The sequence below is a fragment of the Theropithecus gelada genome, chromosome 20 (assembly GCF_003255815.1).
Source record: "Theropithecus gelada isolate Dixy chromosome 20, Tgel_1.0, whole genome shotgun sequence".
Lineage (NCBI taxonomy): Eukaryota > Metazoa > Chordata > Mammalia > Primates > Cercopithecidae > Theropithecus > Theropithecus gelada.
Window position 1 is genome coordinate 19,880,095 of NC_037688.1, and position 26,190 is coordinate 19,906,284.

At 40.7% G+C, this 26,190-nt stretch overlaps 1 protein-coding gene across 1 annotated transcript in view; it reads right to left on the reverse strand.

The window, feature by feature from the left end:
* Positions 1–25,072, reverse strand: part of CDH8 (cadherin 8) — a 383,028-nt gene extending 357,956 nt beyond the window's left edge. Inside the window, exons 1-2 of the mRNA XM_025370427.1 lie at positions 24,126–25,072; positions 8,539–8,989 (exon numbers count right to left, since the gene is read on the reverse strand). Coding sequence (XP_025226212.1) covers positions 8,539–8,790 — 252 coding nt within the window. The 5' untranslated portion in view covers positions 8,791–8,989; positions 24,126–25,072. The remainder of the gene's footprint in view (positions 1–8,538; positions 8,990–24,125) is intronic.
* Positions 25,073–26,190: the final 1,118 nt, after the last annotated feature.

A 26,190-nucleotide genomic window follows, 5' to 3' on the forward strand; every position in this document is an offset into this window, starting at 1 on the left:
TCCTATCTGTTGAAAAAATTACAAGCAACCTGTAGGCTGATTATATTACTTGAAGACTCATAAGGTAGTTTCCCATTTAAAAAATCAAATATAAAACCTTTTCATCTGGTTAATATCTGGTCTATTCCATAGTTACGGAACTTGTTTACTGTGCAGTTAGCAATGCAGAAAGACTGTAGCTGTTCTTTCTCTCTTCACAGCTTCATAAAAATGATTAAATAAGCCTAGTGCTTTATTAATTGATGAGATTGGCCATACAAGTGTTTAGCAGAGGTGTTGTTTTTAAAACGAGATTCTATTTACCAAATTTGTTTTACATTAAGTAATGGTCCCCAAGAATTTGCTGTGAATGGATGGCGTTGATGTTAATTGAGAAATATATTATTTTTCTCATTTTATTAAGTTTTACATTTTAATAAAAGCATATTAAGAAGATAAATGCAGAAAATTATTTTTTAAACTCATAATCCAACCACATATATTGGGGGAAAAAGATTGAATATGCAGATATATTTCCTTACAGGTTCTCCTGTATTGGTTTGTGGTATAGTTACTAAACTGAATCAATGTAAGAAATTAACTCCTCAATTTTTTTAAGGTGGGTTACCTGGATATCATGTACTCATTAGGTATAATCACGCCTTTGGGACTTTTTTTTTTTTTTTTATGATTCTATGTTGTTTTCAACTGGGGAAATCTTCACATCAAAACAGTGAATAGTGGTTATAGACATGATTTGCATTCTCTTTAAATTAACTACTTAAATCAAAAGCATTGGCAATGTGTATGCATTTATGGGGGTGAAGGTAATTGAAAGAATAACAGTAGAACATCTAAAAGTATTGAATACGGGTGAGCAGGATAATGGGTACTAATGGCTCATTTTTTTTTTTTTTTTTTTGTAAAAGTTTGAATACATACGTCTGTATTCATGGTTTGAAGTTAGTTATAAAAATGTTTAAATATATTTTTTCATGTTCACACACATATTTTAACAGCTATATGCCAGGCACTCTGACTGTATCACACATATATTTTAATAATTATATTCTATACACTTTTTATTATCTTGCCTCTGGTATTTATTAAGTTGCAACCACATTCTCGTGTTATAAATCTTACTTTTTTTAATGACTTTATGCTATTCTGTCATGTGAATATGCAATGAGTCACTCTTCAGTCATGCAGCATTTATATTTGTGCAATGTTTCCCTGTGAATTTCAGCTTCATACTTGTAATAGGAATCAATACTGAGTTTTTTTTTTGTACTGACTATCTTGTTGCAATCTATTTAAAAAACAGAATTATATAATCTGATTGTGTCATCCATAAACATATGACTGCTATTATTTTGCTTCAAGTGGGAAAAATATCTGCCTTCATGAGATGACTCTCAAATAGCCGACAAAATATGCAAGACTCTTCTTAAGAGAAAGCTGGCTGAATTTACTTCTCAGTGCATCTACAAACATAAGCATCAATTATCCACTCTCTCTCACCTGGTCCCTTGATAAGGAATGAGATGAACAGGGTGAGAGTCTGGAACTACTGATTTGGAATTTTGCTCATGCACAAACTCAGCTAAGAAATCCTCCATGTGCATGTATGTGCACGTGTGTAGGTAAGCGTGTGTGTGTTTAGGGTTTCTGCTAATTTAAATGACTAATATTATTCTCTTTATTTATATTAGTAGCCAAAGATTTCCAATAGCTCTGGGATACCCCTATTTCTAGGTCGGGACATTGGACAAGAGGGAGCCAACTCTTCTTGTTTGACCAGGTTGAGACACGCGATGCTGACTTGCATTCCTGCCAAATTATTGGTGCAGAAGGCTCTGTCTGAGTAGGTAGAAGCTTCGTGGAAATGACAATGAATTGTTCTCACGAGGCCGAAGATACAATTAAGCTGTGACTGCGTAGTCCAGGGCTCTTAACATGCAAACGGCCGGCAAAAAATAATGGCATGTCAAGTGCAATTTTCTCACCAGTCGCAGACACCATAAACTGTAATATAGTGTAATTATTTGGCATCCCGTGTCCTTCATACTAAGCACCACCCAAACGATTTCCAAGTTACAGTGAAGAGGGAAGGTTAGAAGGTCAAATTTAAAGAGAGAAAATGAGTCAGTGCCTTGGAGGAAGAGAATTATAAATAGATGTGGCATTACCAGCAACAGAGTTACATCCAAATAAGGAACAGCTCAGAAGCCCAGGTAGGAGGAAAAAAGGGAGGAAAGAGCAGAGAAGTTTATGTAAGAGAGAGGATTTAGTATAGAAGAACTATGACCACCTGCAGAGCAGACTGGTTTTTTTTTCCCCCAAAATAAAGCCATATAACGAATTGAGGATCACAGGACTTGCAGAACAAGGACTAAAGCAACCTGAGCCAAAAATCGATGCCACACTCACAACCCCCCTCCACACACACACACACACACAGAGAGGCTGAGCATCTGTAATCCGAAAATCTGAAATCTAAAAATCTCCAACATCTGAAAGTTTTTGAGCACTGACATGACACCACAAGTAGAAAATTCCACACCTGACTTCACATGATGAGTCACAGTCAAAGCTTTGTTACATAAAAACGTTATTTTAAAAATTATAGAAAATTTCCCTCAGGCTATGTGTGTAAGGCAAATAGGAAACATAAATGAATTTCATGTTTAGACTTGGCTCTGTTCTCCAAGATATCTCAATATATGTGCAAATATTCCACAATCTGAAAATATCTCAAATCTGAAATACTTCTGGTCCCAAGCATTCTGGAAAAAGGATATTCAATGAGCATGTGGAGCGTGTGTGTGTGTGTATTCCTGTTCCATAGGGGTTTGTGTCTTAAATATATAATATCTTAATCCCATACACTCAGAAGTGAAGAAATTGCACCCAACAGAAGTGACTTTTTTCCCAGTTACTCTGTAGTAGAACTAAAAGAGAAAGAAGCCACATCTCCAAGAGATCCTTGCTTATCTTTCTAACTTGACACAAGAGACTTTAAGCCTAGATCTCTGTGTTTCAGCGCAACAGACTGAATGTCTATGGCCTTGGTATGTTGAGTTTTAATCTTCAGTTTGATGGTATTAAGAGGTGAGTCTGTTGAAAGGTAATTTGGTCATGAGGGTGGAACCCTCATGAAGGGAACTAGAGCCCTTCTGAAAGAAGCCCCAGAAAGCTTCCTTGCCCTCTTTCTACCAGTGTGAGAATACAAGAAGATTGCAGTCTACAACCTGGAAAAGAGCCGTTACCAGAACCAACCATGCTGGCACCCTGATCTTAAAGACTACCAACCTCCAGAATTGAGGGTAATACATTTCTGTTGTTTATTAGCCACCCAGTCTGTGTTAACTTGTTATACAGCCAGAACTAAGACCCACTCAGTTACCCTGACCCTCTCTCAGCTCTGTAAACAGCCTTGAACGTGCTATTTCCTCTATCAAAAATGCTTTTTCTCTTTATCCCTGAACCCTGGTTCAACAACAGGTTAATGCGTATCAGCTTCCAGGTTATTTCCTTTGGGAAGATTCCATCCTCCCATAGAATAGGGCAGTTTCCTCTGTATATGCTTCAAGAGAACCACATTCCTTCATTTCAGAGCACTTATTTCAGTTTTCTTGTGATGTTTCTTCATTTGATTTTCTGTTTTAATGTCCGTCTCCCTCTAGGAGCTCACTGGTTCCATGCAGAAGGCAGAGATAGACCTATGTTTGCTCAGAGCTGAGAATCCACTGGCAATGAAATACTCTGCAGACAGTAGGTGCTCAATAAATATTTGTGGCATGGTTGTATCAATCACCATCCTGACTTCCAGCCAAGGGCTCTCATAATGACATCAACTTGTCTACCATAAAGAGTATCTGCACGTTTTACCACAGGACGGTATTTTTGTGTTGTGTGTCAGATTCATCAAAAACCACCACAGGTTTTCTCTTTCCTAAGACCAGAACAAATAAGCAGATTTGGGCTAAGTGTCCCGTGAGCCACTTTTTTCTCTCTCACAATTTCCAAAGAAAGTCAACACTGAGGTACATGGAGATGTGAACCCTCAATGTTTATGTGTTTATGAACAGACTCTGCCCTGCTTTGGTCCACAGAGAACTGGAGGCAGGAATGGAGTCTGTTTGGCTGGTATTTGCTTTTCAGAAATCCAGACAAAAGCTTTCTGCTCCAGTTTGTACGATAAGCCCAAACACAAAAGTCTGAAGACAGTTGGAAGACAACGTGTTGCTTTATGACAGTGGTAAGGAAGACAGTCTCCACTGAGGTAATACTGCAGCTTTTTGAAAGACAGTTGTTTAAACAAGTTAACTTTTTCTTCACACTCACTACCTCAAAGAAACACTTTCAATATCAATACATAGAAAACACTTTTTAACTACCCAGATGGGTCTATAAAACACCCATATGAAAGAGAGAACATGAAAGCTCCTTTATTGAAAAATACCATTGAGCTTATATGACTATTATAAATTTTTCCATTATGTAGGTAAATTATTCATTTATTTTTTCATGTAAAGTATTTACTGAGCAGTTCCTATATACAGGCAGGGCTCTAGGTTGTGCGAATACAGAGTAAAGACCAAAGGACTCAAACATCCTTTTCTTTGTGGAACTTGCACCCTAGAAGAGACAAATAATAAACATAATAAAGTATAGAATATGTTAGATAATGATTGTCAGGAAGAAAAAAAAATCAAGCATAGACAAAGGGTATGAAATATTAAAGGAGGAACAATTACATTTTAGAAGAACTGATAGGGAAAGCCTCTCTAAGAATATGACTTTCAGGCCAGGCATGGTGGTTCACACCTGTAATCTCAGCATTTTGGGAAGCCAAGGCCGGAGGACTGCTTGAACCCAGGAGTTCAAGATCAGTCTGGGAAACACAGGAGATCCCATCTCTACAAAAGATTTAAACAAAAATATCCAAGCATGGTGGTGCATGACTGTAGTCCCAGCTATTAAAGAGGGACTATTCACTTGTGCCTGGGAGGTCGAGGCTGCAGTGAGCTGTGATCGCATCACTGGACTCCAGCCTGAGTGACAGAGCAAGACCCTCTCTTAAATAGAAACCAATATATATGACCACTGACTTCATTCCATTTCAACAGAAAATATAAAAGCTTATGTTGCTTCTGACCAAGGGAAGCATCTTACTCTCAGTCATCTTACTCTCTTCCCCAAGACTTTGCAAAAACTCCTCTATCTTGCTGGGGCACTTCACTTCCCACCCCACACCCCCGGGTCGGTGACTCTTCAAGACAAACAGAAACATCACCTCCACACTATACAACATGTCCCTGTGCAGGGACTCCCAGAGTCTTGTTATTCACCCAGTGAAGTAATTGTTAATTTGTCTGCCACTCCAACTACAAACACATACACACACACATACAATTAAGAATGCAATTACAACTGCAATTACTATATAGCAGGCACTATGCTTCTATTATTTTCTTTATTCTTACAAATTCTTATTAATCTTATTTGCATAATCCTTGAAAATCTTAAGTAATCTTCTCAGGGTTAACACCCAGAAAGTGGCCAAGCCCATATTCAAACCTCTAGAGAGTACATCTCTGACGCTAAGGAGCTTTCTCAGCATCCAGCTGCCTACCGATATACTAAAAACAGATGATGGATGTGGTAAGGTTATATGTGAGGCTCTGAAGAACCTATCACTCAAAAACTAGCTCTGCCCTTGAGCTCGAACTCAACCTGCTAGGTCAGAGGCCTCACCATGGTGACTCGCAGGAGCGCCTTTCAAAGAGCAGGTGTGCTCATAAGTAAGTAATGCTTCTCAGCCGGTTCCTGGGGAGAAGCTGGGAGGTGAAGTGGTTTAAAGAGTCGGATGTGGAAGAGTGTGCACAGAGATAAAACACTGTAAAGCACCGGTGGGCATCCCGATACAGATCATCTTCGCACTCAGCTTGACTCATAATCTGAAGCCGTCACCTGAAATGTATTTTTGGCTACGCTACAAGCCAAGATCTTCCAAGGCTACGCTGTCATAATTCAGGAGCATTTTTCTTTAAAGGGAAATAGGTATGATGGGAAATGTTCGCAGAGAAGTTTTCCAGAAAATAAACTCTATTTTAACAATTATTTGGGAATTGGTCATGGTAGGACGCCGTGAAAAGCCTAGATAAAAACCATCACTAAGACTCAAAGGCATCTGGCTATTTCAAAATCCTAGGGTTCACTGGCAACATTTCTGTCATTCAGAGAAGCATGAACATCTCATGTGTCAATAAGTCACAAGAAGATGCTGAATGCCCGGCTGTTTACCTCTATCTCTATTACTTCATGTAAGGAATGGAGGTGAAATCAGTTATCAGATTCTGAGTCCAAAGCAACCCCACGTTAATTATTTTTTCTACCCAGATAAAATCGAAATGTTCTCCTGGGCATAGCATGTTTTGTTATTTACATTATGCAAGGCACAGTCACAGTGATATACCTTCATAAAGAGGTAACTAAGAAAAGCAAAGAAAAAGCATCCATTATGTAAATACGCATGTATTCCCAAAATTTCATATGGTATGAGAATGTCTTGCCTTAGGGCTGATTACAGAAGTTCTGAATATCCAGAAGGAGGCATTTAAAGACTTTACATTCCATACTCGATAACTCATAAGTGTAAATTACAGTTTAAACTCCAGTTAGCTGGTTCCTAATATGTAATAAGGTACAGTGGGTGAAATAATGGCCATTGGAATTTCCAATAGGATTCGAACTCAGGTAGATCATTTACCATTCTGTGATATTGGTTTGGTTTATTAATCCATCTAAAACCCACTTTTGTACCTACAAAAAAGGTAAGATAATGCTGGTAAAGAAGCCCATATCCAAAACCCATGCGGCCAGAAGTATTTTGGAATTCAAAACTGTTCACACTTCAGAAACACTAAGGTATGTAAACTATATGGTAAGTAACACCCTCAGCAGGGTCTGGGGCAGCACGCAGTAATCAATCACATTAACATTTTTGCAGTAAAATATATGAAGTCACAATTACGCATTACGACTATAGTAGCCTTAAGTCGGTTCTGCTCCCTGAGTTTGTATCAAGGATACAAAAAAATCTTTCAGATTTTATATTTTGAACTTTGTATGACAAAGGGAGTGCAGACTTGTTTTATACATATATATTTGTATCCATGCATGCAAATGAACATACATATGCATATACTGAAGGGGGTGCTATTGTTAGAATCAAAAAGGTGGGTGCCCACAAAGTGCTTTTATAATAGCATTCAACAGATAATAAGCACTCAGTATTGGCCAAAATATAAGTTCCTTAAAGGCAGAGATCACTGTTTTGTTCATTGATATGCCTCCCATGCCTAATAGAGCGTCTGGCACATAGGAAAGTCTCAATAAATATCCATGTAATGGTTCATGATATCTCCTCATGCAGGCTTTCTTTATCCAAGTAGAACCATATGAAATGAAAAACATAATCCTTGGAGAGGCTCAATTGGTTTTGCAAGACAATAGGGTAAAAGCATTAATGCAATCAGAAGTTCCCGGTGAAACACAAAGAGTTAACTCAAGTCCTGAAGATCAATATTTAATTCCCCTCCTATTTTTCTTTTAAATCATTGCATTTGGGAAGTGAATAACATTGGCCTGATTCACTTCTAAACTGACTTATCAAGAAAATCAGTCATTGGCAGGCTCCTAATTGGAATTATACTTACATGAAGATGTGCATCAAAATTAAAAGGAGCTTATGACCAGTGCTGAGGAATAAACACGTGTAGTCTCCAATAACCCACAGTGTGATTTTGGAAAGCAGGCAGCCTATGTCTACTAAAGAACATTTGTCTGACCTGCCAACAGGAGCAAAACAAATGTAAGTCCAGTCTAACACACACGCGCATGCGTGCGCACGCGCGCACACACACACACTCCACTAAACTAAAATTTTGATTTTGTACATTTGATTTCATCTGACAATGAATGAACTAGTTTTCTACTGCAAAGTTTTTCAAATAGTACAGTGCAGTTAAGCATCTACTTTAAGAACTTCCTTTTCTCCATCCTAGGTTAATTATTGAAAAAACAGATGATAAAACAAAAAAGATAAATATCTACCTGCAATTCTAGATATCTGCATGTCCTTAAAATAAAATAAAACAAAATAAACTCTCAGCAACTGAAGTGGTAGGAACTCAAACTGAGAAAAGATGCATATCTTTTCCAAGTACTATAAACTAGAGAAAAGGTTTGGCATGAAGTCTCTCTCGTGTGAATGAGAAAGAAAATGTTATTTGTTTACGCATTATACAAGCAGTGTTATATTTTATTGATAGCCGAGTGGAAGAGGTGATAGGAGAAGCTTTCCCTACAAGACCATTTAAAACTGTTACCTTGGGATTAATCCTATTCCTAACAGAATGACATGTAAACTCACTAACCATCTGTCCTGAACAGTTTACAGCTAAGTGTGGCCACAACTAAAACGACTCTGGTATTAAACATCTTAAGACCACCAACAGACCCTGAAATTGAGATCTTAAAAACAAAGCTTACCCGGCCAACAAGAATCGGTTCAGGTCCAGAAAACTCTTCCAGAACAAACATTTGATTCCAAACCCAGCCTCTTTTGGAGCGGTTCAAAATTCGCTGTTCTTCACCCAGACTGTTTATTTCCAAAGGGGATCCACTCATTAAAACTTGAGACTGATTCATTGGAGCCATGTAAATGCAAGGGGGAAGAGTAATCCATAATATTATTAATGGAGTCCAGAGATCCAAGAGCATTTCCGCTAGCCGTTCTGGCATGGTCCCACCAGTGAAGCAAATCACCACGAAAATGAGACAATTATTTTTTTTGTCTCCGGTCTGCGGCCATCCAATTCATCATGCAGTGCCGAGCATTTACTTATAGCTCTGCCACGTGTCTATAGCATGGGAAACAGACATCATCTAAGCAGCTTTTCTAAGACCACAATCCATTGGCTTTTCTTTTCATTGAAATTTCCTGCAAAAACAAAGAGGAAGAAAGATAAGGGTCTACTCAAACAGGTTTTAAAATAAAATCACTGCTTTTCAAAAGCACCTAAAGTGAACTATAGTGGGCACTTCTCAAACTCTTGAGTTAGAAAGTGGATCTGAATAATTAGAATAAGTAGGCTAGTAAGTCCTTTAATTTTTAAGCTTTATTTAGATTGTAATTTTCATTTGTAGCTATGTGACCTATCAGAAACGGTTCACGTAATAGAAGTTCTCCTTTTCCTTCTTGCTTCTTTCTTTCCCATCTCCCTCTATTCCTTCTTTTCTTCCCCTTGACTTTCCTCCTCTCTCCATCCCTTCCTCTCTCTTCCATTCTTTTTTGTTTTAACAATTGGGAGTGTATGCTAACACAGCCCACTTGTCGAACAGATTGTAAGCCTTTTACTTTTATTTTCTTCTTCTTTTTTTTTTTTTTTTACCTGTTTAAGGACACATTTTAGTTCCTTTTATGCTAAACTCCGTGAAATAACTAGCTTTGAATTAACAACATTTTAAAAAAATACAAATGAGAATGGGAAGGGGAATTTAAACCAATTTTGACAATCTTAGCTTCCAGGATTCATCAGAAGGGATTGCCCAGTTCAGGGTACAGAGTGCAATCCTCTGCCAGGATGCTAATAATGAGTGAATAAAATTAGAATGCTTCCAGAGAAAAATTCTGTAATGTCCAGCTTGTATGCTATCATCAGGACAGTGTCAGGGTCCACATTCTAAATGTACAGGTAAACAGGAGATTTAAATTATGGAAAGCTCCCTTGGGAATAAAATATGGTTAAAAAAATGTAATGTTCAATTGAAGAGATTCAGAAAGGCAAGGGCACAAAAATATCCCCATTATCTGAGGTGTCAGATACATTTTTTGCTTACCCTCAGTGTGGCAAAATGTGTTTCTTCCCTCTCAAAAAAAACCAAATATTTTTAAAGAAATACTGTTCACTGCAGATCCAAGAGAGAAGCTTTGCTGAATTAAACTCAATGGGAAAATATTTTCTCAGGACACCATCGGGAACAGTGCGGCTCAGGGAATTCATAAAAGGGAAGGAAACCTTTCACCTCTAGGTCTCTGGTTCCATTCTGGCTCAGAATAAGAAAGCTAGAAAGTCATTAACATTCGCTGGGCTGCTGAGTGGCCTCACTGAAGCCAGCTGAAAGGGGCAGACCCAGATTGTACTTCAAATACAGGCAGTATCCCATCTAACAAGATGGCCAGTGGAATCACCCTACTTGTCATTCTTTGCCTGGGCTCAGCTCAATCACTGGGACTCTATCACTCAAAAGGGCTCAACCCTGATGAGTATAGAGGAGCCACAACAAGCAGCAGTTGCTTTGGAAATTGAAGAAAAAAAAAAAAAAAGCTTTCAATGGGGAACCAATATAGAGAAAACAGAGTCCAGAACGAAGTCTTCTCCTTCCCCTGGAATTGCAGAAAATCTTCCCCCTCAAACAGATTCATTCCCCTTAAGTCTTTCTCTCATGCCAGTGCGTGAGCAGACCGTGGCAGGCTTCAAAACTTAAACTAAACAAAATTCAAAAAGTCCCCATAAAGAAACCCCATCTTTGTATCTTTCTGAATGCTCAAGCCACTTATTAGTTTAACAGCATTTACAGCACACCCACGCTGTGCTCCCTCTAGACCTGAGGGAGAAGTTGGTGCTAACGGAGTCTTGTGCGTGCTGAGGTCTGTCTATTCTTGAAACAGATACACCTGGGTTTGCATCCCAGCTCACCCTGCTTGCTGTCTCTGTAACGATGGACAAGATATTCAAGTTTTCTGAGCTTCAGTCTTTTCTTCTGCAAAGTGGAACCAATAATAATTCCTACCTAATGGGACGGTAGTGTGGTTCAGAAATAAGACATACGTAAACCAGTCAGATCATGGGAAATACTCGGTAAACTGGAATCCATGTGGTTATCCTGGGCTAGATGTGTGGTGATGACAGGATTCCTGCCCTAGAGAGGCTTTGAGAAAAAAGACAAATCAATGAGCAGAGTGAAGCGATGTAATCTCTGCAGTAAAAGTTGGTAAGGTATGAGGGTGTCACAAAGGTGCTCAAAGATCTTCTCTGTGGTGGAGGATGAGGGTGGTGCTACAGGGGAAAGGCCTGTGCCATGTTATACACATGGTGAGATCCATTCTAGTCATAGATCTTCAGCCTAAAGACTTCTCAGAGAAAAGGAATTTGTTCTTTCCAGTTCTCCCCTACTCCATGATAGACCATAACTGAACGTGCAAAAGCCATGTATGCTGTTCTCCAAAGGCACAAGTTTTGTTTGTTTGTTGGTTTGCTTACTCAAGCTCACACTTACAGGCTCAAGTGATCCTCCTGCCTCAGCCTCCAGAGAAGCTGGGAATGCACCACCATGCCTGGCTACTTTGATTATTACTATTATTTTTATAAATGAGGGGGGTCGATCTCGAACTCCTCGCCTCAAGCAATCTTCTCACTCCAGCCTCCCAAACAGCTGGGATTACAGGCATGAGCCACGGTGCCGGGTTGGCCTGGGTTCTACAGCAGCAGAACAATGAGATGGTTGTGAGAGTGACCTCTAGTGTCAGCCTGCTTGGGGTCTGAATTCTAATTCTTACACTGACCAGTTGTGTAACAGCGGAGGGAGGGATAATTAGTAACAATAGCAATGAAACGATGATAATAATACTGACCTGACAGGTTAGTTTTGAGGACTAAAGGAGATACTCTCGGCACGTCAGATAGGATAGACTAGCATGCACAGTTCTTTAAAATTTTGCCAAACACTCTGCAAGTAAGTATACTCTGGCATTTGCTTTGTTGCTAATGATTGTGAGATAAGACAATTTCATCTCAATTTAAATTCATAACAGACACTTTCATGGAAACCACCAAGTGGCAACGAGGATGGACTGTGGTATGCTGGATGGACTGCAGCATAGATTATAGTGAGTTCCCTCTACCTGAACTCATCAGAATAAGTTAAAAAGCAATAATAGACCCTAGGCCAATGTTATACAATGGCATAGCCTGACTAGTCAGAATGAGTAGGTTAAATAAAAAGGGGATACGTGTGTAGTCACAAATAGTATCCACTAACACGGTATCTTACTGTTAGATAAAGCGTATAATGCCTTGCCTTGTTGTGTTCAAAACTGAGGCAGAGAATAATGAAATGATGTACTCAAGGAGCACCTCTAAGAAAAGAGAGAACCATTATTTGAACCTAGGTAACGTAATTTCAAAATTCTTTCTGAACAAGACCCTTCCTCTCATTGCAGAAATATTTCATGAGCATATACTGTATGTCAGGTACTGGGGGAAAGAAAGGCAAATGGGTCAGAACTCCTCTCTTCAGGAAGCAAAGGATCTGTTTGGCAAAGATAAAGAAATACATAATCAATTCACTGAAACGTAGTCTTAGAAGGTTTAAAAGAAACATAGAGTGATGGGTAAGCCATGCATTTGGCAGCATTGACGAAGGTTTCCTAGAGGGGATGTCATTTAAATGTTGAAACAGAATTAACCACCTGAGAAGGGGGTATAAGTGAAAGAACATTTTAGTCAACCAAGGGATACGAACAAGACCACCAACTAATCTAGGATCTCTGAATGAATCAGCATCTAAGGTAATTTTCAAATTATTATTTGCAGAATCACCCAGTCCATGGTCACCCCATCTTTTTTCTTACCCATCTAAGTCACAATAATGATGGTCTCTACAGAGTACCTGTTAACTATGTAGCCATTTCCTCTGGCAGTTCTTTGTGAAGAGAAGAGCATGTTTGGTGTCTCCAAAGGTCAAGTCATATACCACATAGAGGGTGCGAGGGGCAACTGAGTGCTATTTCCGTGCAACTTCTCAATTTTCTGGGGTTTCTGGGAGTGAGATGGCCAATACCCTGAAGTCAATGGTATAGCCCTGGGGAGAAATTAGCCCAACTCAGGGGAAGCCCTTCATCTACATAGGTCATTCCCGTCACATCACCTGTAGGGAGCTTCTAGAGACCAAAACACTTACATGCCACCTCTTAGATTTTGCCAAATTCTTAAATCATCTGTATTATTACTTTAAATTTTACTGAAATAGGCTCAGTTTTCAAAATATTTATTTTTAAATGGAAAGCTTATATTATTTGCCATAAGAGAATATAACTTTAAAATTACGATGTTAATAGCAAACACTTAGAAAGTCCTCAGATAATATTAAATCATAAAGAACTATACATACATAGATATATACATGTAAATTCATGTCTGTTCTTCAAAATAACTCTCTAATATAACATCATTATTACTTATCTCATCATTCTCATTGTAGAGATAACCAAATTGAGGTACAGGGAGATTAGTATTTTAAGTAATGTTTTATTTTTACTAAACTAGACACTGTTAAAAGCCTTAGGTCATCTCACTATTTGCTAAGAAGAAGGACCAGCCATCGTTAGAGAAAGACTGGTTAATATTTAATAAGTGGCTCTTTGAAAGAAAAAATTCTGATTTGTAATGTTTTCTGATTTTCATGGCATAAATACTTCCACCATGACCAATTTTAAGCTTCCAGTTGACCATTAACCAGCTCTGAAAATTACTGAAAATTTAACCATCAGCTCTGTTAAAACCCAGTAAAGAGCCAATACTAGCACACCTGTAGTGAGGTGCTTCTCAAATATTAATATGCATCCAAATTACCTGAAAATCTTGTTTAAACACAGATTATGAATCACTTAGGTTAGTGTGGGATTTGAGATTCTGCATTTCTTGTAACCTTCCTGCAGTGCTGATGCTACTTACTGATTTGAAAACCACACTTTGTGAAGCAAGTAGTTCTAAAGAAGACTGGCTCCCAGCTCAGACCTCCTCGAGATAACCTAAAGGACTCAGTGGTGTGGTGGAAGAGTCACCTCCTCCCTCATGTCATTGAGTGTCATGCCATCAACTACTTCACCACCACTGTGAATAAAGGACTGAACACATAGATTTGGGAAAACCTTGAACTAGGGTGTATGAATATATGGAATTTTTTTGTTTTGTTTTTTTTTTTTTTTTTGAGACGGAGTCTCGCTGTGCTCCCAGGCTGGAGTGCAGTGGCGTGATCTCGGCTCACTGCAAGCTCTGCCTCCCGGGTTCATGCCATTCTCCCACCTCAGCCTCCCAAGTAGCTGAGATTACAGGCGCCCGCCACCACGCCCGGCTAGTTTTTTGTATTTTTAGTAGAGACGGGGTTTCACCATGTTAGCCAGGATAGTCTCGATCTCCTGACCTCGTGATCCACTCGCCTCGGCCTCCCAAAGTGCTGGGATTACAGGCTTGAGCCACATATGGAATTTTATACGATGTCACAATACTTTCCTCTCCTCGAATATCTATTTTACGTGAGGCAATGGGAAAATTGCTGAGCTAACTGGTGTGTTCACAGGCACATGCATGCTATCAGGGAGTGTTGGGACTTAGTCTTCAAGACGATCCTGCTAATTCGAGAGAAATGGGACTCTGCTGTGACACTTGGAACCACACTATTTGTATGCTGGTACCTCTGCCATGGGCAGACTAACATTGTCCTCTTGGAACATCAGAGAATGGCTTTGTAGAAACTTTTGAGATGCAACTGAGTCTTATATCCGTGTTATCAGTATTAATAAATATTGTGAATAGCAGCTGCATACACAAACTGCTTAACTTTATGCAAGGAAGAAGAAATTGAGCAAGGTTGTAAAGCTGGGGTAAAAAAATCAATTTATTTTTACATTTTCCAACCACAGTATGTGTGTCTGACCAAGCAATCTACTTTATTATAATGCTGTTGCATTGATTTACACCCAGATAGTGAGATGAAGAGATTTTATAGTTTCTCTGGAATTCTTACATATAAGAAAGTCTTCAGAATTCCCCCATACGATGATATCTTTTCCTGGGTAAAATACGTATAATCTGACTTTTCATTCATACTTATATTTCAGAGATAATTCTAATTACAGCCTGAATTTCACTCTGCTGATTCCAACATTATTTTAAAGTGAACTCAGTCAATTCACAGATATATAAGTCATTATGCAAAAACATATTACACCATCTATTTTGTAAATAATGTGGATTAAACTTCAAAATGATGAACCACATGCTGATCGGTGAAGTCTAAAACAAAAACAGCCTTTTACAGACACTTCAGGATTCAATCCAGCAGATTATTGTGGTTGACAGGAAACTATGCTTTTATTATCCACTAGGCTTAGCAGCCACAATATTTCATGAAAGCAAAAATGACACCGAGGACCAGTGAGTTTCTATTAAAAATGTTTCTGACCTTGAATTTAAAGCCATTAGCAGCCTGCTTCGAAACAGGTAAATGCACATTGAATTCAAAGTGGTATTTCACGAAAGCAGGAGATGGCGATTCAGTGTGTGACCCGGAGCAATTCACGCCAAGCCCTGGCTGACTGGGACTGAGCAGGTAGAAAAATCCTTTGGATTTTAGAGAGGAAATATAGTTGCATGTATTCAAATATAAATAATACAAGAAGATCACCTTTCCTAAAGCCTTCAGAATTCTCTAACCAGATTCTCTTGGCAGAAACATATTCTGAAATTGTTTATGTACACACACACACACACGCACACACCCACACACACACACGCACATATTATTTTGTGTATCCTTCACTCAGCCACAACCCTTCTGGTCGTCCTTCTTTGGCATCAGACCACGTATTTATCCAGATGTCAATCTGTCCAAAAGCATATTGTTTGCTTGTTTTACCATCCAGAATAATATCTGTTAAATCCTTTTTTTTTTTTTTTTTTTTTTTTTTTTGTGAGTTGGAGTTTCACTCTTGTTGCCCAGGCTAGAGTGCAATGGCGCTATCTTGGCTCACTGCAACCTCTGCCTCCCGAGTTCAAGCAATTCTCCTGCCTCAGCCTCCCGAGTAGCTGGGATTACAGGCGCCCACCACAATGCCCAGCTAATTTTTTTTTTTGTATTTTTAGTAAAGATGAGGTTTCACCATGTTGGCCAGGCTGGTCTTGAACTCCTGAACTCCGGTGATTCACCTGCCTCAGCCTCTCAAAGTGTTGGGATTACAGGCATGAACCACTGCAATGGGCCTCAAATCCACTTTTTGCTCTGTTATTGCCATGCTACTCTTCTCTACCTGAAGTTTTTCTTTTCTTTAAGTTCTATAATTGTTGGTTTCCTTTGGGAACATCAATAAATAAATGCCTGTCCTTCTCCATCTTTCCCAATGTAGAGTCACAAGTTTGTTCTTCACATAGAAATGTTTCTGTTATAGAAATTTCAGGATGAGGTGACTAAGCCAGTGACAAAGACAATAAAGTCAAAATAAGATCTCTTCTCTAGTGTTGTAGAACCAGACCTTTACTTAGAAAACTTTCTTGGAATCATCAGTTTAGTTAAGATATTAAGAATAATTTTCTGGCCAGCCATGGTGGCTCATGCCTGTAATCCCAGCACTTAGGGAGGCCGAGGCAGGCGGATCACGAGGTCAGGAGATCGAGACCATCCTGGCTAACATGGTGAAACCCCGTCTCTACTAAAAATACAAAAAACTAGCTGGGCGTGGTGGCGGGCACCTGTAATCCCAGCTACTGGGGAGACTGAGGCAGGAGAATGGCGTGAACCCAGGAGACGGAGCTTGCAGTGAGCCGAGATCACACCACTGCACTCCAGCAAGGGTAACAGAGCGAGATTCTGTCTCAAAAAAAAAAAAAAAAAAAAAAAAGACTAATTTTCTTCTGTTGGGTTTTTTAAAGGCAAACCAGTATCAAGATCATCCTAAAAAAACTGAATATCAGTCCCACAACTCTCTTGCCAATTACAGACACAGTGGTGTCAGAAAGTCATTTCTCAAGTCTAATCTAAATCCCTCCTTCTTTATTTAAAAGTCACATCCTTTGCAATCTTTAAATCGCATGTTCAGAATTTAATAGCCAGAGACCTACTGAGTTACAACATTTTGTGCAGGTCCTTTAAATCATAGCAGTCAATCAGAATCAACCTTATTCTTATCAACCTGTAATTCAGTCGAACTGTGGAAAGCCCCATGAGGTAACTGTTTAGAGCATTGACTCTAGAGTCAGATAGAAGAGGTTTGAATCACAGCTCTATCGTTCATGAAATAAGTCACCTGGGCACGTTTATTTTATTTGTGGCAGGTGAAGAAACTGATGCTCTGTGTTTAATACTACCTACTTTGAAAGATTAAGAAAGAAATAAATAAGGTAATTTAAACTCTTTGTCAATGTAGCAATTATAGTAACTATTTATTGAATGTTTCGAGTGCTTAACCAAAAGTATTTACTGATTTTTAAAAATTATTTTGTTGCAATCTCATGCTATGTATATACTTCAGCGGGGAAAATTCCAATGTTCTATGCAGACAGGTAATAAGTAAAATAACTTTTTTCAACTCTTGATTTGTAAAACAAAAATAGCATGAACCAGGGTGGGTATAAATAAAATAGCATTTTAGAAATAGCTTTCCCTCTCAACTAACATACAATTAAAGCAATGACTTCAAGTAGTTTTATTAAGCCTCAGAAGGGCTGAAATTTTACTGTCCAGAACCAACCACATCTTTCCTTCCCATAGAAGACATGACGTTGTCCATCACTATTTTTGGCTGAGAGGGTAGAGTGCAAGCACTACCTGTTCATGAGTGAGCTATTCTCTTTCAATCAAAGTGTAGCTGCTCATTAAAAAACATTGCCTGGTACATCTCTCTTACAAGATAAATTCCATTGCACTTCATAATCACCTGCATTCTTGTGAGCACAGCACAAGTGGAAAGTCTCTACTAATTCCAAGATGAAGCCAAGGTAATAGCTATATACTACTTAGAAGGGAGCTCGGAGAAGATAAGCTCATCAGAGATTGCAACTAACTTTTTCTGTTTATTTCAAGAAACTTTAGCACTACCGATGATGGAAATTAGATTTCTCTTCTCACTTAAGAAACGTGGAAATGGTGAAAATCACTTATATCACATAATGGGGGCTTCAGAGTCTCTTATACTGAAATTAAAATGCCGTCAATGATCCCAGTATAAGTCATCCAGATTCTGCCAATTAGATTACACTGTGTAGTAACCATGCTTACAAGTGTACCTTACTGTCACTCTTTGATGTTTCTAAAACGTTATCGCTTAATAACCACTCACTGACACTTAACGTGAACTACGGACACAGGTGATGGATGAGTAGACAGATAGATAGCAAGCAATTTTTTGACAAAAATACTATTGAGTTATGACCCAGAATGTATAATTTATGAAAATTAAGGGAGTTGTTTATGCAATTCCAAAATACGTGTACAATCTTCAGCTACTATAGTTTAGCGACACTCAAAGGCAAGAGGAGATGTGTGTTTTACCTCTCTGATAAAAATAAGTATGAATTAATTGGTTTTTTTTTCATTTTTCTGAGCATCCGCACATTGAAGATGGGAATATTTAGACACAAATGTAAATTCTGTTGACAAAGCTCAACCAGCACGAGACTAATAAAGAAAATGTGCCTTTGTACTTCTTAAATCAAATTTTGGAGATGAATCTTCTTACATAAAAAGGAAATAATTCCCTTGTGATATTTATACCATTCCTCCATCTACTTATATTATTTGTGTCATATCTAGAATCAAATAATCATATTTTATTCATTAATCTATCAAGAGAGAAAAAAGGCATGGAAAATATTGTTCTGACTGCAAACGAAACATAAATATACTGTAATATTTTCACTTGATGTACATAAAAAAGATTAAGGGGATTCCATTTAATATTCCTTTGTAATATCTTCAATATGCCTAAAATATCAATAAACACATCCATAAAAGTACCTTATCACGGCACACTATTTTTCCCTGTGTGTTTATGTGAGGATCAGGTATTCTGTTGATTAATACAGAAGAGTATGGAATTGTCTTTGAAAACACCCATAGTTGCAATTCACATAAGGGTAAGGCAAACTGTTCAATTCAAATACAAAAATATACTAAAGAAAAAGAAGGGAGGGCAGGAAGGAGAGAGGAAGTAAATTAATCCTCAATTATTTGTTATACATTCTCAACAATCTACAGACATTGAGTCAGCCATGCAGCAACTCCACAATTAGTGCATTTTTTGGCCAATAAAATAGAACTTTGCATCAAATATAGTTTAATAGCATTCTTTGATGCAAGTCTAGTCTTGGAGGCATTCTCATTTTTACAAAGCAGAATTATGTCATTTTTTATATTCCCATATCATTTAAAAGATGATTGTGAGGGAACAAAAATATGCTTTGTGGAACATGAGTAAAATTGATTTTTAAAAATGAGGAAAGCTATGACTAAAAATAGACTTAGGAGGACTTATGAAATTTCTGTAGAGAAAATTGTGGTAGATAAGTCATAGTATTGAACTTTGGATATGACTGTATCTCTTTCTTTTAATGAAAATATGCTAGTATAGGGTGCAAGGTATAGTCTTTGCTAATTTGTTATTGCATTAAATAAATGTTTACTGAGCACTAACTGTGCTTAGCCCTGAACCATCCATCGTTCTAGCATTTGCAATTGTCTTTGGCAGTGGAGGCAGAGAAAGAAAATTGTTTGAAGTCTCTAAATATAAATGTTATTCATTTATGATACTTTCCAAAGAGATAAGAAAATCACATCTATATACATCTACCTACTTAGAGAACTTACACACACACACACACACACACACACACAAAGTCATCTAAGCAAGAGGATGGATATTGTTTATGATAGGGAATAGCACGTGACATTTAAAACCCAGGAAATAAAGCTTAAAACTTGATAAGAAAAAGAAACAGTATTGGCCCCGGTGCTTTGCCATGAAAAAGCAACCGAGATTTAGTTAGCCGCAACATATGGTAGAAGAAGCTAAATGGCATCCCTTGAACTTATTTCTTTACTGACCTTTTGAAGTTGCCAGGTTCAACTAATTTTCTCTTCATGGTTACATCTAAAGCAGGTTCCAGAGACAGGAACCAACAGTTCAGCAGAAATAGATTAGCATCACAACTTTCTGTAAGAATGAAATGAGAAAGCACTAATAGCCCTTTGGTTAATTAAGCCCTGCTAAATCGGATGATAGCCTTTGTCCATCAAAAAAATTGTTCTGTTTCATAAATATACATGTATTGGATGCTGGAGGGAAATTCCGAGCACCACAGATAACATTTTTTGGGAGACTGATCAATATACAAATCAGAGTAGCCAGAGAGGCAAATCAAAGAATCTAAGGCAGATGAAATGGCAAAGGGAACATGATAAAAATCTCAGACTTGAGCCAGTAAATAAGTTAGTTATCTGGGCACATTTTCAAGAGGCAAGCTGTGTATATGTGTGTGTGTTATTTGCGTGTGTGTGTGTGTACATAATACAGAGCAACAAGAATTATCATTGGTTTATCTACCTCCGCCCCCACCCTGAGAGGTGTATAACACACCAAAGTTAGGACATTTTTTTTTCTGAATTAAAAAGCTAAGTTAGACCATTTCCTCTGTGAATGCCAATAGTGCTGAAAACAAAAAGAAAACTGTTTTTCTCCACCAGCTGCACTGAATAACTTTGTAACAAACATAAAATGACTGAAATCAGTATCAGGACACCACTGAGCAGAATATTTTCAAAAAGAAGTCTTCAGACCTTAAATTGCACCTATAATAGAAAGGCTTCTCCAATTATGCTTGTCCCTTGATTTGCCAGACACGAAAGTTTGCTAATGGACCAGAAAAGTGTGGTTGGAAATACAAATTGAATGTCACTTTACCCATTGAAAGCCTTTGGTTTTGCATGGAAAATCTGCTCAAATTGGAATGTTGATAAAGCTGTGAGGTGTGCCACCTTGAGTAGAAAAATAACAAAGATTGTCATTTTTTTCTTTAAAGCATTAATTTACCCACATCGATAAGGTTTTCTGAACAGCTGTTGAAGTGTGGATTTGAACTTTTTAATATGTGCATGTTCTTTTTCCCCACCAACAAACAATGAAAGGAACCTGGAAAGCAAAGCCCAGAGGTACAATTTCTTGAATAGAATCATTACATTCTCATTCTTTGGAGTTTCTTTGCTTTGTTCCAACAATCTGTTCCTCCTGACTAACAAGCAGTATCAGACCTTTGAGTACATTCACATCAGTCTTTACAAATGCCTTCTCAAGTGGTCTCCTCCATCCGGCTGAGCATGTTTCACGGGCTGTTTGTTTGTTTTGTTTTACATTGATCATGCTGCCATTGGCTACTTAAATTGTGTTCAGTGCTAATTGAGGGGTTGCTAAAAATGAATACTGTGTTGACCACAGTTCTACATAATACCCAAATAAAGTTGTTTTCCAGGGTAAGGAATTCCTTCCCTTCAGAGTTGATATGTGTACAGCAGGCAAATGGAACTGCTATTCTAGTGAGGGCTGCTATCAAATTTTCTGTTCTTTTAGCTAAATTCATGAAGCTTCAAGAACTCAAGAAATGCATCCTACACACCAGAAATGCAGCCAAGAAATGTTACAGAGTCTTGAATGTAGAGATTTACCCATCTTGAAGGTTTTAAGAGACTGTAAATTGTAAAGCAGAAGCACTGATTTCTAATAGTAATAATAATTAGCAATGTAAGATCCAATTTGCAGGGCAAGTAGATTAAAAAGTTTGAATGACAGCATTACAGCACAAATTTCAGAGCACATTATCCAGTGCCTCTAAAACATTTGGCCTGTTTGTGATGGTCAGGGGATAACTTGACATTCACTAGGGGAGTGTGGGGATCAGAATGAGGAAGGTGAACTGCCACTGAAGGTCTCTGAATGAAGCAGTCCCCAGAGTTGCTGGGAAGACTCCCCTCTCTATTTTCAGAGGGATTTTCCTCAACTCCTTGCCTTCTTCAGAGTCCGGGGGATTAAAAAAAAAAAAAAAAAAAAAAAAAAAGGTGATTTAAAATACTGCAACTGCTCCAGCATGAAATGACTATGTGACAGCGAGCTTCAAATCTGCTAAAGCAGAATTACAGAATACTATTATCAGAATTATTATTTAATCAGGGGGATAGCTCTAGAATTTATTCCAGCCACAGAGCTCGGGGAAGTGGAAAAACATGTCCGGACATGATGATTATGGAGAATTCCCTTTAAGGGAAAAAGAATGTAACCCTAAGAGAACATCCTTCAAAGGTATCACTTCTCTCCGTAGAAGAATCCCACTCCCAGCCCCCACCTTATCTTTCTCTCTCTCTCTCTCTAACACACACACACACACACACACACACACACACACACACGAAGAAATCCCTGCAACACTGGACACAGCTGATGCAAAGCAGTATCTAGGCAGGGATTTTAGTGGTATTTAGCATGAACGACAGGGCTCACTTTGCATGCAGTGAGGTGCAGCAGCGAGGCTGAATGGATGGAAAATCCCACTTTCGAATCTTACATAAACATCTTTCCCACATAGAGTTTTCCAGTTGAAAAGCTCCTATAATGAAGCCGGAGGTGACAGCCCAAGAAGGGTTTTTAACCATTGAGATGGCTGTCAGGAGTGTTGTAAAGAGGACAGGCGCTTCAAAAGCCAACGCTCATCCCTCGGATCTGCTTTGCAATGGTGCCGGATGCGAGAGGACAGTACTCTCGCTTACCTTCCCTAGCGTCCCCTCGTTCCCATTGTCAGCGCCCCAATACCATGACGCCGGGTGAAAGAAAGCAGCTGATCTGATTAGCAGCTCGGGCGCACTAAGGGATTGTCGAATCATGCCTCCTAAGGAGGAAACTCTTGTGGAATCTTCAGGAAAGGGTGGTAAAGTTGAAAGGACCTTTCCCCCCTCCCGCTGTCTTGGTGATAAGCTCTATCGTTTGATTGGTGCTGAAGTGAGCAGCTGCCAGCCTGATTTTCCATTATGGACTAATGTTGTGCGTTTGCAACAATAAACAATTAATGTTGTTTGATTTCTTACATTTAGGAACCCAAGCAAACAGCTGCCCTCTCCTCTGGTGGAGGCAAACGGCTAGTCCTTGACATGCCGCCGGCTCCGTGCCTGCGGAGGAAGGGTCAACCGCAAGGAAACTTTGAGGATTCTGCCAGATTGGGTGGGGGAAGGCTCTGGTGTTTGGGAGGAATAAGCGGAGGAAATTGTGGATACCTGTTGGCATCAGCGTTGGCGGCAGCACGTTTTTACCGTTTCCCAGCCTTGGCTGGAGCCTGGGAGAACGGAGTAGGTTCCTTACGAACCTGTTACGTACTGGCAGAACCCAGGCAAGAGCCTTTTTCCCTCCGGTCCTGTGAGGGGCGCGACCAGCCCCCCAAAGGTTCTCGGATGAGAAGCGGCCAGATCACAGAAAGCGCAGCTCTGGGCTCAGCGGTCCCTAGGAAAGGGACTACGGAGTCCCCGGCTTAAAGGGGCCTCCGTGCGCGCAATCTCGAGCTCCGGGGAGACACTGCCTAGGGGTCCTGCAGGGGTGCTGGGCAGAGTCTTGGCGAGGGCAGAGCCGCGGGGCGACTCCGGAGCCCGGCAAGTTTGCAGCGGGCACCGCGCCTCCCAGAGCTGGAGCTGCCACTTGTGGGAAAGCCTCGCGCTGGGGCTTTCGCAGCTGAGCCTTGGCCCTCAGCCTTGCCGCGGGGGTCGCCCTCCCTCGCCTCGGAGATGAGGCGGTGCAGAAAACCAGCCATAGGGCACTCGGGCCCCCTCACCTCCTTTTTTCCCTGGCTTGCACCCTCCGCACAGCGGGCGGCTGGTGCTTCTCATTCACCGCACGCACCCCGCAGTGAAGGCGCGCGGCTGCAGCCGCGCCTGCCTGCGTTGGGAGGCTGCGAAATAGTCAAGTCCCCGCAGGGAAGGAAAGCGGCAGGAAAACTGGAGGGGCACAGCCTGGAGCTTGCTACTCTCTAGGATCTGTTGTCAAAGCAGTTTGCAAAAACAGGCCAAACCCTGAGGCGAATGTACGTATCACCCATGGGTATCGCGAAAGACACAGCTTAGCCCCGAGCCTATGCTAGGAACCCGCATCCACCATCTGAGAGGCAGGAGGAGCGCAAGGTGTCCGAAGGGGCACGAGAATTCCTATAAGAAACGGTCCCTTCTGGATCGTCGGGACATAGAGAAAAACGGGGCTGGGTTACGGGAACACTTACTCGTGTGGGGCCCTGCGCTGGCTAATGTCAAGCCTCCTGGTTCACAAATGGCTGGAGGGGCTCGGGGTCAGCTCCCGAGGGCGGCGAGCGCCGACTGGTCCTCGCGCGCTAGGCAGGCGCCTCCGGATTCCGTTCATGCCTCTCGGAGCTGCAGGGCTTGGTTCGGAGACGCGGGGCGGGCGCGCAGGGCTCTGGGTGTCCGCAGCCCAAAGTGAAGCTGGTGGCTTGACGCTACCGTCTATGCACAAACCGGCAGCGGCGGCGGCGGAGCTTGGAAGAGGCAGGGAGATTCCAAATAAATCCGCTAATTCTGGGCTGAGCGCTCCGGCGTGCGAGCCCGCCTGCCTGCCAAATGTAACTGTGAAGTGATGTGGAAAAGTGAGCCGGGTGCCTCCCCTGACGGATCTCATTGGGCAGAGCGCAGAGGCAGGTCTACCACTTGGAAATTCATGTAAGCAGTCCCCCCTCCCCGCCCCCTCCCCGCCTTCCCCCTTCGCTCTGGCGCGCTGGCTCGATCGCTCTCTTTCCCCCTACCCAAGTGGGCGCACAACTTTTCTCTCCTCGCTCCCGAGCACGCCCCGCGCGTCTCTGCCGCCAGAGCCACGGGGTGAAGATGCGCCCTTCCGCGCGGTGCGGGCAGCCTGCCGAGGGCCGAGCTCCTGGATAAGGGGGCTGGCAGATGATAACAGCATGCGGAGGAGGTACCCGCGAGCTTTCTCTCTAGAGGTCTCACCTGAGCTCTGGGGCTGGCGTTCTCTTGTAAAGCGTCTCAGTGACTCTCAGCTGTTTTCGGTAGAAGGAAGAGGACGCGACAGGGCAAAGGGTTGAGCGTGGGCAGCTTACCTCCGCTTTATTCCAAGGGCCTCTTGCGTACAGAATAGGGTGATTGTGAGACCCCTACCTGCAACTCAGACGCTGTGGTTTAGAGGCTGTGTGTCACGGTACTGTGATGGAGCACATTCCTGATGTCCTCGCGCTCCTTTGGGAAAATGGGATGAGGGGCAGTAGAGGGGCAGCAAGGAGGGGAGCGCAGTAATTGGTTGTGGGGAGGAGGGCAGGCAAAGCAGAACTTGCTTGGGAAATAGGGGAGGATTGCTAGGTCTTCTCAATGTGCCCTGATCTCATATCCTCTCAGGTACCATCCTTGCAGCTCTCCTGCCTCCACCAAAATCTGCCCTGTCTGTGGCCACTTCAAGTCTTCTGATGGGCTGCGCTCAAATCCTGAGAAATGGCCACCCTGGGGTTACAGGGATCATGAATCAGGAGGTCCAGATTTCTTTTCTTTTCAACACTGGGACTAACATGTAGACGATGCCACTGTGATCATCTTCTAATAAAATTAGCTAAATATAAGACAAATTAATTCTTACCTGAAAAAAAAAAAATCCCTCCCCTCCACAGGAGATCCCGATTTAGTCCCTTCCCTGAGTGCACTAGACGTGAGCCTGAGGGTGGATTTTACCATCTGGGGACAGAGCCAGAACAGAAGGGGGAAAGGGGTGCAAGGGACCAGACGCACGGTCTGTAGAGCTTGTACTGTCTGACTCGAATGAATGAGAAAGAGTGAACAGAATGAGAAAATAGGCACAATATGCTTATGATATTTATGCAAATTTGACATTTTTTTGTGTGCTGCATCTAACAACCCATTGTGAAATGTAAAAAAGAATATTGACTGTAGCTCTAATATCGGTTTGTTTCCCTTTGGAGCTGTCATGGGCAAGAAACTTAGTGGATAATTTCAGAGAGGGAGAGGTGAAGAGAACCAGGTGGTATTTTTCTCCCCCCAGGCAGTCACTAAGTAACTGTTTGTTCTCTTCTCAGACTGTGTCTGCTTACAGGGTATTGGAATTGGCTAATTCTGTCTTGGAAAAAGGAGCAGCAGTCAAGGCTCAATCAAATTATGACTGCTGCTAGACCAGACAGTCCCAAGTGGACAAAGAAATAGATCACATTTTGGGTTGTGCTTAATTTCAGACATTCATTTTCACTTCGAACAAATAATTTGAACCTTTCCTTGGGGTAACTTCTTACACCTATGAGAACTAAAATAAAAGTCATATGC